General features: G+C 45.3%; 5 protein-coding genes across 6 annotated transcripts in view; 1 reads left to right on the forward strand and 4 right to left on the reverse strand.

Moving 5' to 3' along the window:
* The window catches only part of LOC116400353 (protein disulfide-isomerase TMX3-like), a 21,821-nt gene extending 19,770 nt beyond the window's left edge, over positions 1-2,051 (reverse strand). For both annotated transcript variants that reach the window (XM_031878145.1, XM_031878144.1), the window contains exons 1-3: positions 1,196-2,051; positions 592-640; positions 114-156 (exon numbers count right to left, since the gene is read on the reverse strand). In XM_031878145.1, the coding sequence (XP_031734005.1) occupies positions 114-156; positions 592-640; positions 1,196-1,229 (126 nt within the window). In that variant the 5' untranslated portion in view covers positions 1,230-2,051. The remainder of the gene's footprint in view (positions 1-113; positions 157-591; positions 641-1,195) is intronic.
* Positions 2,052-3,176: 1,125 nt separating this feature from the next.
* On the reverse strand, positions 3,177-6,160 carry opn4.1 (opsin 4.1). Its single transcript, XM_031878140.1, is given in 4 exon segments — positions 3,177-3,919; positions 3,922-4,381; positions 4,384-4,798; positions 4,800-6,160. Coding segments are annotated over 4 exon segments (1,584 nt in total). The 5' UTR covers positions 4,907-6,160; the 3' UTR covers positions 3,177-3,317.
* A 202-nt stretch (positions 6,161-6,362) lies between these two features.
* Positions 6,363-9,636, reverse strand: LOC116400357 (zinc finger protein 2; the record flags this gene model as incomplete). The annotated part of the gene is made up of 6 exons (XM_031878149.1): positions 6,363-7,548; positions 7,752-7,875; positions 8,766-8,899; positions 9,054-9,182; positions 9,275-9,335; positions 9,438-9,636. Coding segments are annotated over 6 exons (807 nt in total), but the record flags the coding sequence as incomplete, so codon positions are not given.
* LOC116400348 (uncharacterized) lies at positions 9,611-11,411 on the reverse strand. Its single transcript, XM_031878137.1, has 2 exons — positions 10,234-11,411; positions 9,611-9,834 (listed from the first exon to the last, which is right to left on the reverse strand). The coding sequence occupies exons 1-2, from the start codon at positions 10,703-10,705 to the stop codon at positions 9,668-9,670; spliced, it is 639 nt and encodes a 212-aa protein (XP_031733997.1). The 5' UTR covers positions 10,706-11,411; the 3' UTR covers positions 9,611-9,667.
* Positions 11,412-15,781: 4,370 nt separating this feature from the next.
* The window catches only part of LOC116400345 (C-C chemokine receptor type 9-like), a 4,996-nt gene continuing 4,664 nt past the window's right edge, over positions 15,782-16,113 (forward strand). Inside the window, exon 1 of the mRNA XM_031878132.1 lies at positions 15,782-15,830. The gene's annotated coding sequence lies outside the window, so the exon portion shown is untranslated. The remainder of the gene's footprint in view (positions 15,831-16,113) is intronic.

Raw genomic sequence — 16,113 nt, forward strand, 5'->3', positions numbered from 1 at the left:
ACATATATATACACATATACATACATATATACATACATATATATACATACATACATACATACATACATATATAAATAAATAGTGTTGACGCCAAGTGAGTTTGTTTTACGTACCTTAATGAGCCAGATGTCGTCGGCTCCTCTCCTCTCCATGAATCTGTTAAAATGATGTTAATGTTCACATGTTATTAACAATCAGCTGTTCAGTAATAACTACGTTATAAACTCCACATGTTCAAACTAAATATTGTTGCCTCTTTAAAACACCGGATGATGATATTAGATAGATAGATAGATCTATCTATAATGTTTTCTGCTTCACTTGTAAAATAAGTTTTATTTTAATTTCCTGGTGAAATAAAGATTATATATTCTATAAATATTGACATTAGAGGATTAAACCGTGATTAGTTCTAACTCTAAACAAACCTTCTGTTTCTTTGATAAAGTTAACTCAAGCTTGTTCTAGGAAGCTTTTATTGTGAAACTCTCTGACACTGAAACAGGAAGCTAAATCTCAGCTTCCTGTTCCTTTGACCAATGAGTTCTGGTTTCTTCTCTTCTTAGTAATGGAATAAAACTTTGTACTCACGAATCATCGAGCTCCTCCACGAAGGCCGACGCTGACAGAGCCAGCAGCACTGCAAACAAACAAACAAACAGTAAACGGTAAACAACACATTTAGAGTCATCTCTTTCTGTTGACACCAAATAGAGCTGTGATTGGTTGATTGATCTCAGCTAACTGTTCTGTTCATATCTGATTAAATGTGATGAGAGACAGGAAGCTGCTCACTGGACTGTCAGAATAAAGGTCCTGTTGAAGCAACAGGAAGCTGCTCACTGGACTTTCAGAATAAAGGACCTGTTGAAGCCACAGGAAGCTGCTCACTAGACTTTCAGAATAAAGGACCTGTTAAAGCAACAGCATCAACATAACCTGAAAGTAATCCATTCAGAAGTCCCATAATGCATCTGGTGGTTCTGTGAAATGAACTCACTGGAGGTCTTCAGGTTTAAACACATCTGATTCATTTCTCTGCAGCTCTGAGATTAAATCATCCTTCAGTCTGAGACTTTAAATCTCCTTAAACCTCGTTAACCTGCACTTCCTGGTTCCTCTGAGCTTGTGGGAGGAGCCTGTGAGGGTTTTTAGATTCAGTGTAAATATGAGTGTAGTTTGGTGGAGGACGTACCTGAGAGCAGGACCGTGTTCCTTCTGTTCCACATGTCGACTGATGGAGAAACTGCAGCACAAAGAGATTAACAGCACACAGCTAATCTGCTGACAGAGTGCTAATCTGAGGGATTAACAGGTTACAATCAATCCACTGAAGCTTTATTGATATCAGCAACAACACACAGTACTACTACTGAGGATGTTAGAGAGACAACCGTCACGGCCAGGCCGTGCCTCCTGCTTGTCCTGTGTGTGTGTGTGTGTGTTTGTATCATATGGGCAGGGCTCCGACCTGGGCTCCTCCCGGCTTCCTAATTACAACTCACCTCACCTGGCCAGTCAAACCAGCTGCACTCCATCAACTCATCAACCCAACAGTATATCTACCCCGGTTCCTCATCTACTCTTCGCCAGATCGTTGTTTACAGCTCACGTGGTAGCTAGTAGTTCATGGCTGCTCTGTTTGAAGATAATTCAGAGTTTTCTCTCAAGTGGTTTTTCAGTGCTTTAACCCTGTCTCTCTGTTCCTGCAGTTTTTTTCATCCTCCTGGTTCCCCAGTCTGCCTGCCCTGCCCTACCTCCTCCTGCCTGGATTCCACCCTCACCCTCCCTGGATTTTCTCGCGGTGCTTTGGTCATCTCCCCCCCCCCCCCCCCTTGGTTTCCTGTCAATAAACCTTTCACCTATAATCCCTGGTCTGTGCCTACATTTGGGTCCACACACACCCCGTGACAACAGGAAGTCTGCACAATAGTTTATATTGTTATATCTTAATGTTTCTGATCCAAGAAGACTGACAGGTATGAAGAAGGAAACGAGGAGGTAAGGAACGAAAAGGGGAGGAAAGGAAGGTAAAACAGGAAATGAGGAGAGGAAGGAAATTAAATATAAAAAGGAAATGAAGGATGAAAGGAAGGAAAGAGGAAGTGAGAAAGGAAACAAGGGGGTAGGAGAGGAGGTGAACAGACGGTACAAAGAGAACACTGATCAATACAGTCTGAGTCACATGTCAACAAAGCAGCTCAAGTTAAGAGTATATATATATATATATATATATAAGTGCTGGGCAACGATTAAAATATTTAATCGCATGGATTTTTTGCGATTAATCGCATTGTTATGACAAAGTTCAATAATGAATTCAAAAGTAGTGTATTGTGCACTTTTATTTTGAAAGTACTGCTATATGAACAAAAGGTCAATAACATTTGGTTTGTAAACACTTTAAACAAATAAGGTTCTTGTTAACAGCAGTATTCTCTTTACACAGCAGCGGCTATAACAGTTATGATTCTGATCATAGATATTCAGCCAGTGTTCACAACTTTATCTTCATGTGTGTAAGAGATATTTAAATATACACTTTGAAAACTGAAACATATCTACGTCATGTTTTTATGTTTGTTAAATTCTCAGTAGTGATACTAAATGATGCTTATTATACATATTACAAACAAAACACTTTAAAAACTCGACAATATGTATTTTAATATTGTCACTGTTGTAAATTGTTTGATTGCATGATTTACTTTTATTGTGAAGAGCATGAAAACGGAAGCGCTTTTACTTTGAAGAGACAGGAAGTAGAATGGTACATGTTCTTGACGCTAACAATATTGATAAGTAGAAAACCACATGTCGGGTGCAAGAGGGCGTTGTGTTCACTGTAACACTGCAGTTCAGACAGTAAAGTGTTCCGTTCAAACAAGACGTGTCTTGTTCCTCACGAGAAGCTCCACTTCACAACAGTCACGTTTGATCTGTAACGAGACGATCGTGTGTGTGTGTGTGTGTGAGATAAGAGTGAAGGACGGTGACGGAGTGTAGGAGGGGTTCTGGACCCGGGGGGGAGAATGAAGTGACGCCACAAGAACACAGCTGTTCACTGCTTGCTGCCTGGTTCTTGTGTTAAAAATGTCTTTATTTTATTATTATTATTTATTTATGTAAAAATAAATAAATAAAAAACTGCGTTAACGCGCGATAATATAATTGTCGGCGTTAATTAATGAATGCGTTAACGCGATAACGTGTTAACTTGCCCAGCACTAGTATATATATGTATCAAAACCTTTGATCAGTAACAAAACAATCTGAGGACTTCCTCCTGGAAATAAGACAGCTTGGTCTTTTTTTCTTTAATTGAGTCCTGTTGGCGTGTGAAGGGGGCAGAGCCATGCAGCCCCATCAGGAGAGTCAGTGTCATGTCCTGAGACACCGTCAGCCGGCGGTCCACTCTGCAGGCTGAGAAGGGCGGCGTTGGCCTCGGCGATGGGGTTGGCGGTGACGTTGGGGGTAACGTTGGGGTCGGTGTTGGCGGTGACGTTGGGGTTGGTGTTGACGTTGGGGTTGGTGTCAGTGTTGGTGTTGAGGTCGGTATTGGCTTTGGCGTTGGTGTCGGCTTTTGCGTTAATGGTGATGTCGGCGTCTGCGGTGACATCTGTGGACACCTGTCTGGTGATGAATGTCGTTGACCCGGCGGTGGATCCATCGGTTTCGCTCTCCATCCAGCAGGACTCACTGTCAGACGCCGAGGACAGCCGGCTCTTCCCCCGGCAGACGCCGGCACCAAGCCAAATGCCCGGCGAGCTCAGACTGCCGAGCGTTGCTCGACGAGATGAAGCGTCACCGGAGCTGAAGGACGAGCGCAGGTCCTTCTGCAGCCACAGCCGCAGCAGAGGACGCAGCAGCAGGACACAGCGGCCGATGGCGGCGCAGTACTTTGAGTGCGTGACGCGTCGATGATCGGGTTGTGGGTGGCAGAGGCCTTAGCGATGACGGCAGGAACGGAGTTCATGTAGGGCGTCAGCAGGTGGGCGTAGCCGGCTGTGGCAGTCAGAACGACCGCGGAGTACAGCGACCAGGAGATGACGAACAGCAGGATCACTTCCAGAGCCACTTTAGCCATCGGCCACTCGCTGCGCAGACGCCGGTACGCCTTGTTAGTCTCTCCGCAGCTCAGCCGCTCGACATCCCGCCCCGCCCGCCACACCGCCCGGAAGATGACGAAGTAGCAGCCGCCGATCAGACCGAGAGGGACAAAGAAGACGTAGTCGAACAGCAGGACGGTGTAGGTGTGCACGGCGGCGGTGAAGCTCATGTAGTCCCAACTGCAGGATGCCTGCAGGCCTTCGGTGACGTAGGCACTCCACCCGAAGAATGGGGGCAGACTCCAGCCCAGAAAATACAGCCAAGCCCCCCCCCCAGCACCGCCAGCAGCCGCACACGACTCGCCCCCAGCAGGGACAACAGCCATGTGATGGCCAGGCAGCGGCCCGCCACAATCGCTGTCAGCGTCATCATGGAGGTGATGCCGAACAATGCCCCGCAGAAAGCGTACAGCTCACAGGCGAGCTCCCCGAACACCCAGCGGCGGTGGAGGCTGGCCACGAAGAAGACCGGCGTCTGCGTCAGAGACATCAGGAAGTCTGCGACAGCCAGGTTGACCACGAGAAGGTTGTTGGGCGACCGCAGTGTCCGACAGCGACAGAACACGTAGACGACCAGAGCGTTTCCCAGCATGCCCGTCACCCCCACCGACAGGACGACGGAGCCGATGATGTAGTGGGCGTGGTCGGGAACGTCCACGGTAGGGAACAGGTGAGGCTGCAGGTGAGCGTGGGGCGTGGCCAGGCAGGGGGAGGAGCCTCGACGTCCTGAAGGAGGTGCAGTGTCCTCCCAGAGAGCAGAGAGTGGACCTCATGGTCGGGGGGGGGGGATGACTCATGGTCTCAGGTCTCACTGGTCTCTGTGGACCTTCTGGTCCTGCTGCAGCTCTTTATATGGGATCCATTGATGAGGGAAGATTATTGATCCGGCTCAGAGTGATCCATTAACTCTCTGCACTCACAACTCATCAAAATATGTGACCTGATTATTTAATGTCATGGTGAAGGTTAATGTGCTTTTAACTTGTTGTTTCCTAGAAACTAACTAAATGTCATCAGGTCGTCGATCAGTCGCTGCTCTAATGGAACATTGTGGAGGCTCAAATGTACAAACGTGGTTTTAATTTACAGACTGGAACTCAATTCATTAAATGCTAAATAAAGTTTCCAATAATAAATAATCAATACTGAGTATATTGATCTCTGATCAGCACCACAGACAGCGACAAGAACATCGCTGTAGAGCAAAGACTTGAAACTAGAGATTGAGGCCATAAACTTATGTTTACTGAGGTAATAAAGCAGTAAGAAGAGAGGTGGTGCAATCCTGACTATGTGTGTGTGAAGAAACGCTTGTGAAGAAAGCCCGGACATTGAACTGTTAGCCGTTGGGATGCGTCATTATTATTTGCCGAGGGAATTCTCATCCGCCATTGTTGTCGATGTGTATGTCCCTCCATCAGCTGACGCAGAGGCAGCAGTGGACACAATCCACTCCACTGTATCTGGACTACAGAGTCAACATCCTGGTGCATTTTTGGTGATTACTGGAGACTTTAACCACACCACTCTGGATAAAGCCCTGCCAACTTTTCACCAGTATGTTGACTGCCCCACAAGGAATAATACAACTCTGGACCTTCTGTTTGCTAATGCTAAGGATGCATACAGTGCCACTGCCTTCCCCCCCTTGGCAGGTCTGATCACAACCTGATCCTGTTGACGCCAAACTCCAGCAGAACAACGTGAAGGAGGTGTGGACCAGGATGAAGCGGATTACTGGCTTCAAGGTTGGAGGGCGACAACCAGGGGGCTCCCTGGAGAGGGCCAACGAGCTAAACTCTTTCCAACGAGCTAAACTCTTTCTTCAACAGGTTTAGTTCACAGCCCTCATCTGTCTCCTCCTCACACCTCACCTCACAAACACCTCGGCTGCCTCCCCCCCTCCCCCCTCTGGTGAGCTGCATGGACTCAGAGCCCTCCACATCAAAGGGCTCTTCCACCACCGAGACTATGACCACCACCCTCTCTGTGACGACTGGCCAGGTTAGGAGACAGCTGGAGAGACTCCACCAAGGCAAGGCTGCAGGACCTGATGGCATCAGACCTGCGCCATCCAGCTGTCTGATGTCCTGCAACACCTCTTCAACCTCAGCCTGAAGCAGGAGGAAGTCCTGGTGCTGTGGAAGACGTCGTGCCTGGTTCCTGTACCTAAGAAGACGACACCATCTGGCCTCAATGACTACCGACCACTTGCCCTCACATCTCATGTGATGAAGGTGCTGGAGAGGCTGGTCTTGGCCCACCTCCGACCGCAGGACAAATCCTCACTGGACCCTCTGCAATTTGCATACCAGCCCCCATGCACCAGGAGTCCATCAGCCTGAAGAACCTTCTGTCAACAAACAATTGATCAGCAGAAAGGTGACAGAAATGTCACCGTGATGACCATCCACCCAAAAACAGGATTCATCCATGTCTCTGATATCTGGATCAGAGTCTGTTTATGGTGAATTCAATTATTATTAATCATCATCATCAGACGAACTGCAGCTTTCTAAATATGATGCAGATTTAAAAAGTTCACTCCAGGAATCAGCTAGTGTAACAAAAGGTCTACTGCTGCATGAAGGTGAATTCAAGGGGTTAAGTTTTCAAATTAAAGGACCAATGAAGCATTTCTGGCTAAAAAAACACAGATTTAGATCATCAGTTCTCTCCATAAGGTTTCTCTCATTGTCAAGAGGATTCACTAATAAACTGATTTTACATTATAAATCTGGACCTTCATACTTTGTTCTTTAATAAACTATGTTAGCATTAGCCAGCATTGTCTCTTTTGAGATGTCCTCTATAAATCTGGACATGAAAGTGTTAACGTTGGTCATAAAGAAGGTGAAGGTGTAAAAGAAACCTCAACCAGAGTCCAGTTATAATCACAGCCAATCAGAAAGGGATCAACAAGCGATAACTACATGTTAGTTAACGATTAATCAAGGGACAATTAAGGGATAATGAAGGGTTAATTAAGGCTTAATTAGGGGATAGTTATGGGTTAATTAAGGGATAGTTATGGGGTAATTAAGGGATAGTTATGGGGTAATTAAGGCTTAATTAGGGGATAGTTATGGGTTAATTAAGGGATAGTTATGGGGTAATTAAGACTGAATTAAGGGATAGTTATGGGTTAATTAAGGGTTAATTAACGTTAAATGTGTCAGAGTGGAAACATTTTGATTTTATAAACAACAGAGTTTAGTTTTTATGTTCCGTTAGACGTTTTACTTTAATGTAAAAATCCAGCAGATAAAAAACATCAAATCAAAGTGTCCCATCAGCTGTGAGGTCACAGGCGTGGAGTCTCCTGACGTGTCTCAGCAGCAGCTGACGGTCCGGACTCGAGTATTCACACTGTTGGCATGGAAACGCCTCGCCGGTGTGATGACGCCGAGCGTGAAGATCCAAACTCTTCTTCTGGATACTGGGACCAATCAGAGCAGAGTACGGATATTATGAACCAATCACAGCAGAGTACGGATATTATGAACCAATCACAGCAGAGTACGGATATTGTGAACCAATCACAGCAGAGTACGGATATTGTGAACCAATCACAGCAGAGTACGGATATTATGAACCAATGACAGCAGAGACACATGATGAACCAATCACAGGTGGGGTTACCTGCTGTAGTCACAGTGTTGACACCTGTACGGTTTCTCCCGACTGTGAGTTCTACTGTGTCTGAGCAGAGAGCTGCGATCTATTGAAGCATACGGACACTCTGTACACCTGTACGGCTTCTCACCTGGAGAAAGAAAGAAACACACACACTACAGTCAGCTGACAGCTCGCTAAAGGTGTTTGTTACCTGTGTGTGTCCTCAGGTGTGTGTGTGTTACCTGTGTGTCCCCTCAGGTGTGTGTGTTACTTGTGTGTGTGTGTTTGTGTGTTACCTGTGTGTGTCCTCAGGTGTGTGTGTGTTACCTGTGTGAGTCCTCAGGTGTGTGCGTGTGTTACCTGTGTGAGTCCTCAGGTGTGTGCGTGTGTTACCTGTGTGAGTCCTCAGGTGTGTGTGTTACTTGTGTGTGTGTGTTTGTGTGTTACCTGCGTGAGTCCTCAGGTGTGTGTGTTACCTGTGTGTGTGTGTGTGTGTGTGTGTGTGTTACCTGCGTGAGTCCTCAGGTGTGTGTGTGTTACTTGTGTGTGTGTTTGTGTGTTACCTGTGTGAGTCCTCAGGTGTGTGTGTTACCTGTGTGCGTGTCCTTGTGCGTTACCTGTGTGAGTCCTCAGGTGTGTGTGTGTGTTACCTGTGTGTGTCCTGAGGTGTGTGTGCTACCTGTGTGTGTTTGTGTGTTACCTGTGTGAGTCCTCAGGTGTGTGTGTGTGTTACCTGTGTGTGTCCTGAGGTGTGTGTGCTACCTGTGTGTGTTTGTGTGTTACCTGTGTGAGTCCTCAGGTGTGTGTGTGTGTTACCTGTGTGAGTCCTCAGGTGTGTGTGTTACCTGTGTGTGTGTGTGTTTGTGTGTTACCTGTGTGCGTCCTCAGGTGTGTGTGTTACCTGTGTGTGTGTGCTTGTGTGTTACCGGTGTGAGTCATCAGGTGTGTGTGTGTTACCTGTCTGTGTGTGCTTGTGTGTTACCTGTGTGCGTCCTCAGGTGTGTGTATTACATCTGTGTGTGCGTGTGTGTGTGTTACCTGTGTGCGTCCTCAGGTGTTGCAGCAGTGAGGCCTTCAGTCTGCTGCTGTAGGAACAGGTAGGACAGGTGAAGGGTTTGTCGTCTCCATGAGTTCCCAGGTGACGCCTCAGAGTCAACTTGGTGGAGAACTTCCTGTCGATAAAAAACATCACAGCTAAAGCACCCAATCATCACCCTGCAACATGTAACGCACCTGGTTCAACTGACGTTGAAGTGTCAGTGGGTTACCTGTCCTCTTCTATGATTGGTCAGTTTATGAGTGGTGGATTGTGGGTAATGTAGTTACCTGTGGCACAGAGAGCAACAGAAGCCCGTCTGGTTGCTCTGCTTCTCTTCTCCTTTCTTACTTCTGCTTTTCTTCTTCTTCTTCTCTGTGATACTCAGCGGTGAATCCGTGAGGTGTCTGCTGGTCTGACTGGGAACCAACACACACACATACTGGTTTGCCATTGGCTGGAGGTCATGTGACCTTCTGACTGTCAGATGAAGATAGTTTCAGTCGTCTACCTGTCTGGACGATCTGCCTCCGTCCCTCCTGTTCGTCCAATCAAGCGGCTCCTCCATCCGTCTGGAGGAAAACAAATCAAATGTTATTGATCACTGCTTTGATTATCAGTAACCAGTCGGTAACCAGTCATTAACCAGTCGGTCAAGTTGAAGGCATTCAGACCTGAGTGGCCTCCGTGTGTTTGTTGGTGAGCTCTTCGTGAGGCTGAGCTCCTGAACCTCCTCAGACAGACCGGACAGATGAACTGAAGAGACGCTGACGCCTTCTTCTTCTTCTTCTTCTTCTCCTGTTTCTGTCCCTCCCTCCTCCTCCTCCTCCTCCTCCAGTGAGGCTCCAGGGGGGGTCTGGAGGAGGTGGGAGGAGGAGGAGGAAGAGGAAGAGGAGGAGGAAGATTAGGAGGAGGAGGTTTGGCAGCTGAGATGCGACACAGCCCCAAAGTCATGAGGTGAGCGGACTGTGCCATCTCCTCCTGGGTGGCGGGGGGGTCGACAGGAGGAGACAGATCCACTGAAGCCCCCTTTAGAGGGAACATGGAGGACTCCTCGAAAAGAGTGCTGACCTGCAGACAGAAAAATGTATAACTTCTCATGTCTAAATGTTAACATATAACACATTCTCATGTCTAAATCTTAACATATAACATGTTCTCATGTCTAAATCTTAACATATAACACGTTCTCATGTCTAAATCTTAACATATAACACGTTCTCATGTCTAAATCTTAACATATAACATGTTCTCATGTCTAAATCTTAACATATAACATGTTCTCATGTCTAAATCTTAACATATAACACGTTCTCATGTCTAAATGTTAACACGTTCTCATGTCTAAATCTTAACATATAACACGTTCTCATGTCTAAATCTTAACATATAACATGTTCTCTTGTCTAAATGAGTCTGTACTAAGTCCTTGTGTTCATGTGTGTGTGCATTTCAGGTGTGTCACCTCACACGTGTGTGCAACCTGAAGCCCCCCCTCGCTGCTGATGTCACAGGTGGGCGGGCTCATGTTGTCCAGCATGTTGTAGAGCAGGAAGTCTTCGTCCTCGTCGCACTGCTTCGACTCTCCGTTCAAAACAAACTGATAGGGCGACGCCCCCTGCCGGAGCCCCGCCTCCTCTCTGTCCACAGCCCCGCCCCCTCTGTTGCCCTCCCCCAGGTACGTGAGCGTGGGGGGACGGTGCCTGACCTGCAGGTGGCTGCCGATGGAGGCCTTCAGGCCGCAGGTGAACTGACAGAGTTTACAGCGATAAAGCTCCACCATAAAGGACTCCACCAGCCCCCCCGACAGACCCTCCACCTCCCCACAGTACAGACTGGAGCACACAGCCCCGCCCACCAGTTGCAGAGTCACAGGACTGATGTCCCGGTACCGCTGCTTCACAGACGACATCACCACGACATCACTGAAAGCAGAAGACATCGTGACAGATACCAGTTTATATAAAGTTTGATTGTAACCAGTGTGATCAGAATAAGCTGCACTTTTAACCTTAAAAACTTGAACTTGAACTTTAACCACACCTTGTAAACGAGTTTGAATGTTTGACCTGATTGACACGGAACTCTCTGGAAGCCCTCTAAGTCCCTCGACCCAAATCCAACCTCCCTTTTCACAACGACCTGTGGCTCTATATCCGACACATGAACATTTCAAATCTCTCACTTTAAACAAAACGTTAGAGGCACAGCTTTAATAAGACACGGACCGTGTTTAACGCAAACACAGTTTTTGATCTTTGTTCTTTTTGATACTTTCTCAACTTAATGTGGTGTTCGTCTCTTCATCTGCTCTCACTTTCCTGTTGTTTTTCCTCACTTCAATACTCAGTACCTGAGTAACCTGAGTAACTGAGTAACAGAATAACAGAGTAACCTGAGTACCTGAGTACCCTGAGTAACCGAGTACCTGAGTAACCGAGTACCTGAGTAACCGGAGTAACCTGAGTACCAAAGTAGCTGAGTAACAGAGTAACAGAGTAACTGAGTAACTGAGTAGCTGAGTACCAAATTAACTGAGTAACTGAGTGGCTGAGTAACAGAGTAACTGAGTACCAAAGTAACTGAGTAACCTGAGTAGCTGAGTAACTGAGTACCTGAGTAACCCGAGTAACCCGAGTACCTGAGTAACCCGAGTAACCCGAGTAACCCGAGTACCTGAGTAACCCGAGTAACAGAGTAACCTGAGTAACCTGAGTAACAGAGTAACTGAGTACCAAAGTAGCTGAGTAACTGAGTAGCTGAGTAACTGAGTAGCTGAGTAACTGAGTACCAAAGTAGCTCAGTAACTGAGTAGCTGAGTAACTGAGTAACAGAGTAACTGAGTAATTGAGTAGCTGAGTAACTAAGTACCAAAGTAACTGATTAGCTGAGTAACTGAGTACCAAAGTAGCTGAGTAACTGAGTACCTGAGTAACTGAGTACCAAAGTAGCTGAGTAACTGAGTAACTGAGTAGCTGAGTAACTGAGTACCTGAGTAGCTGAGTAACAGAGTAACTGCGTTACATAGTAACTGCGTTACATAGTAACTGAGCCGTAAGCTTCTCTTCCTGGTTGAACTTCTGTTTCTTTGAGGATTTTTTAATTAAATTTTTATTTTTTAAATTGATGATGATTTAAATTTAAATTAAATTTTAAAGATTTTAAAGTGTTAGATAGATGGTTTATTAATTGAATCTTATAGAACAATATTTCCTTTCTTTAAATTGATTTAATCAATGTGCAAACTCAAAAACAAATAAACAAAACAAACCCAATAAACCCAGAAAAACAACAACACGTCATGAAGGTAGCATCACAGAAAGCTAACGAGGCTAAGATGATGCTAACATGATGCTGAGATGATGCTAATTCAATGCTAACACGGTGCTAGCAGCGAACTAACCGGAGCTTTTCAGCCGAAGCTAACAGTGTTAGCAGAAGCTAACCATCCGGGTCTTCAGCTTCATCTCTGCGTCATGTTGTCACCGCGCGAGGCCGCGTGAGGTTCAGGTGATTACAGGTGAACTGTAACTCTCACCTGCTGCTCGTGCTGCTTTAAACACACCGTGATGTTTACTTCCGCTTTTCCTCCGAGCCGGACTCAACGTCACATCCGGTCACTTCAGTCTCTGGAAACCGGGTATCCGGGTACTTCCCAAGTCCAATCAATAAGAAACAACAGAAATACATTCAAACTAACAAAACAGGGAAATATAAACAAATATGAATAAAAATAGAGAAACGTAAATAAATAATATAAATAAAAAGAGAATATCTAAATACGAACATGTATCACAGACTTTAAACTGTTTAAACTCTAAAATAGATCTTTGGTTTGTAAACTTTATTGATAGATTTATATTTCAATAGATTTATGAAATACGTCCTTTTGGTAAAGAATCCAAATATAACATGTTCATAAAATAATAATAAATCTTTGAAAACACATTTTGAAACATTTCCCAGAAGTCTTTAGTTTAATAATCACAATAATCCTAAAAATAATAATAATATAACAATAATTAGCAATTACCGGGGTACCACACTACTCAGCCTCCCGGGGAAGGCTTATGCCAGGGTGCTGGAAAGGAGGCTCCGACCGTTTATTGAACCTCAGATTCAAGAGGAGCAGTGCGGATTCCGTCATGACCGTGGAACAGTGGACCAGCTCTTTACCCTCGCAAAACTACTGGAGGGGTTCTGGGAGTTTGCCCAACCAGTCTACATGTGCTTAGTGGACTTGGAGAAGGCTTTTGACCGGGTCCCTCGGAGGTTCTTGTGGGGGGTGCTGCGGGAGTACGGGGTGCCGGACCCGTTACAGCAGGCGATCCGCTCTCTGTACGACTGCAGTAGGAGCTGTGTCCGTATTCTCTGCAATAAGTCAGACACGTTCCCGGTGGGTGTTGGCCTCTGCCAGGGCTGCCCTTTGTCACCGGTCCTGTTCGTGACTTTCATGGACAGGATATCTAGGCGCAGCCTGGGGGTGGAGAACATCAGGTTCGGGGGTCTCGGGATCGCCTCTCTGCTGTTTGCAGATGACATGGTCCTGTTAGCCTCCTCGGATCATGACCTCCAGCATTCACTGGGGCGGTTTGCAGCCGAGTGTGAAGCGGCGGGGATGAGAGTTAGCACCTCCAAATCTGAGGCCATGGTGCTCCCTCCAGGTGGGGACGGAGTGCTGACCGCAAGCGAAGGAGTTCAAGTATCTCGGGGTCTTGTTCACGAGTGAGGGTAAGATGGAGCGGGAGATCGACAGGCGGATCGGTGCGGCTGCAGCAGTAAAGCAGGCGCTGCACCGGACCGTCTTGGTGAAGAGGTCGGTGATTTACCGGTCGGTCTACGTTCCGACCCTCACCTATGGCCACGAACTCTGGGTCGTGACCGAAAGGACAAGGTCGCGGCTACAAGCGGCCGAAATGAGCTTCCTCCGTAGGGTGGCTGGGCTCAGCCTTAGAGATAGGGTAATGAGCTCGGTCATCAGGAGGGAGCTTGGAGTCGAGCCGTTACTCCTTCGCGTCGAAAGGAGTCAGCTGAGGTGGTTCGGGCATCTAATTAGGATGCCTCCTGGACGCCTCCCACTGGAGGTTTTCCAGGCACGTCCAATTGGGAAGACACCCCGGGGAAGACCCAGAACACGCTGGAGGGATTACATCTCCCAGCTGGCCTGGGAACGCCTCGGGATCCCCCAGAATGAGCTGGAACATGTTGCAGGGGAGAGGGAGGTCTGGGTCAGCCTGCTTGGCCTGCTGCCACCGCGACCCGACCCGAAGAGGAGGAAGATGGATGGATAACAATAATAAAAATAAAAATAATAATAATATAATAATAATAATAATAATAATATAACAATAATAATAATAATAATATAATAATAATAATAAAACACTCAGTGAGGAACCTTAGAGACTTTAGGTCACTCAGTGAGGAACCTTAGAGACTTTATGTCACTCAGTGAGGAACCTTAGAGACTTCAGGTCACTCAGTGAGGAACCTTAGAGACTTTAGGTCACTCAGTGAGGAACCTTAGAGACTTCAGTTCACTCAGTGAGGAACCTTAGAGACTTCAGGTCACTCARTGAGGAACCTTAGAGACTTTAGGTCACTCAGTGAGGAACATTAGAGACTTCAGGTCACTCAGTGAGGAAGCTTAGAGACTTCAGGTCACTCAGTGAGGAACCTTTTTAGTATTCTACATGTGAGGATCTTTATCAATAACTAACCGCCTGTTTATGATATTTAATAACGTTCTTACTTTGTTCTTTAATAAACTACATTAGCATTAGCTCTTTGTTTAGCATTGTTTAGCACCCTAACCCTCTGCTGAGACGTCCTCCATTAATCTGGACATCAAACTGTTAAAGCAGTTTTTTTATTGTTGACAAGACAGGAAGCTGTGTGTGTGTGTGTGTGTGTGTGTGTGTGTGTGTGTGGTTATAGCTTGTCATGCAACACTGTGCAGTGTGAAGCTGCTGTCACGGTATGTGGCTGATTCCTGTTTCGATGTCGTCACACACACACACACACACACACACACACACTCTCACTCTCACACACACAGTGAAGGTGTGTGATGGTAAAACAACATAGATCTATATATAATAGATTCAAATTTAAGTAGTTTTATAGTTTACAGCTAGTTTAAATGTGAAGCTTCTCTTTAGGTTCAGTAGGTGTCAGACAGCTGTGTATGTGTGTGTGTGTATGTAAGTGAGAGTGTTTATGTGTAGGAGTGTGTGTTTTTCTGTCTCACTAACAGGGAGCAAACAAAAACAGAACAGAGAACATGTTCAGTGTGTTTGACAACAGACATCTAATAACTACACTACTACTGATAGTACTACTAGTTTATACATTTAATTTATCGTTTCTTCATATCCTGCAGTATTAAAATGATTATAATCTGTCCATGAATGTTCACATTAATATGTCCCAACCTGCTAAATATCTGAAGAACTTTATCAAATGTCATTAATTTGCAGCTGAACCTTAAAGAATCTGTATTTAACATCCAGATCAATAACAATAATCATAAAAAAATAATATCTGATCAATAACTCTCATCTACATAAATATCTAAAGTAGTTATATCAACCTGATGAGAGAATGAATATTAAAGTTTCTCCTCTTTGTCTTTTAGTCACGTTAGTGCATGTTAGTGCCTGTTAGTCCACGTTAGTCCACGTTAGTGCACGTGAGCGTGCCCCACTGGTCTGCTCTACAGCTCAGGTAAACAACATTAGCTGCTAGCCACCGTCAACATGTTGAGAGCCTTATAGAGGCCATTGAAATGCTCCCTTTTTAGTCTTTCAAATTAAAAGACAAATTAAGGTTTAATTAAGGATGAATAAAGGGTAAATTAAGGTTTAATTAAGGATGAATAAAGGGTAAATGAAGGATGAATTAAGGGTTAGTTAAGGGTAAATTAAGAGTAAATTAAGGGTAAATGCATCAGTTAGCTCCTCCCTCTGGAGGAACTTCTGCTTTGACTCGTCTCTCTGAACGTCACTTTGTGGTTTAACGGACAGAAAGTGAAAAACACTTCACTGTGAGACGAAGACACATCAGCTGTGAGTCCACACGTCTGTTTTATGTACTTGTTAGTGTTTGTATTATGTACATACGTACTTATTAGTGTTTGTTTTGTGTACATATGTACTTATTACTGTTTGTTTTATGTACATACGTACTTATTAGTGTTTGTTTTGTGTACATATGTACTTATTACTGTTTGTTTTATGTACATATGTACTCATTACTGTTTGTTTTATGTACATATGTACTTATTACTGTTTGTATTATGTACATATGTACTTACTAGTGTTTGTTTTATGTACATATGTACTTATTACT

The sequence above is a fragment of the Anarrhichthys ocellatus genome, unplaced genomic scaffold (assembly GCF_004355925.1).
Source record: "Anarrhichthys ocellatus isolate YVR2014 unplaced genomic scaffold, GSC_Weel_1.0 scaffold164, whole genome shotgun sequence".
In the NCBI taxonomy this organism is placed as follows: Eukaryota; Metazoa; Chordata; class Actinopteri; order Perciformes; family Anarhichadidae; genus Anarrhichthys; species Anarrhichthys ocellatus.

Excerpts from the sequence above, each read along its gene's own strand:
- LOC116400348 (XM_031878137.1), bottom strand. The coding sequence starts at position 10,705 with ATGTCTTCTGCTTTCAGTGATGTCGTGGTGATGTCGTCTGTGAAGCAG. Across the intron at positions 9,835-10,233 it reads GCTTCAGGTTGCACACACGT|GTCAGCACTCTTTTCGAGGA; the intron begins GTGAGGTGACAC and ends TTCTGTCTGCAG.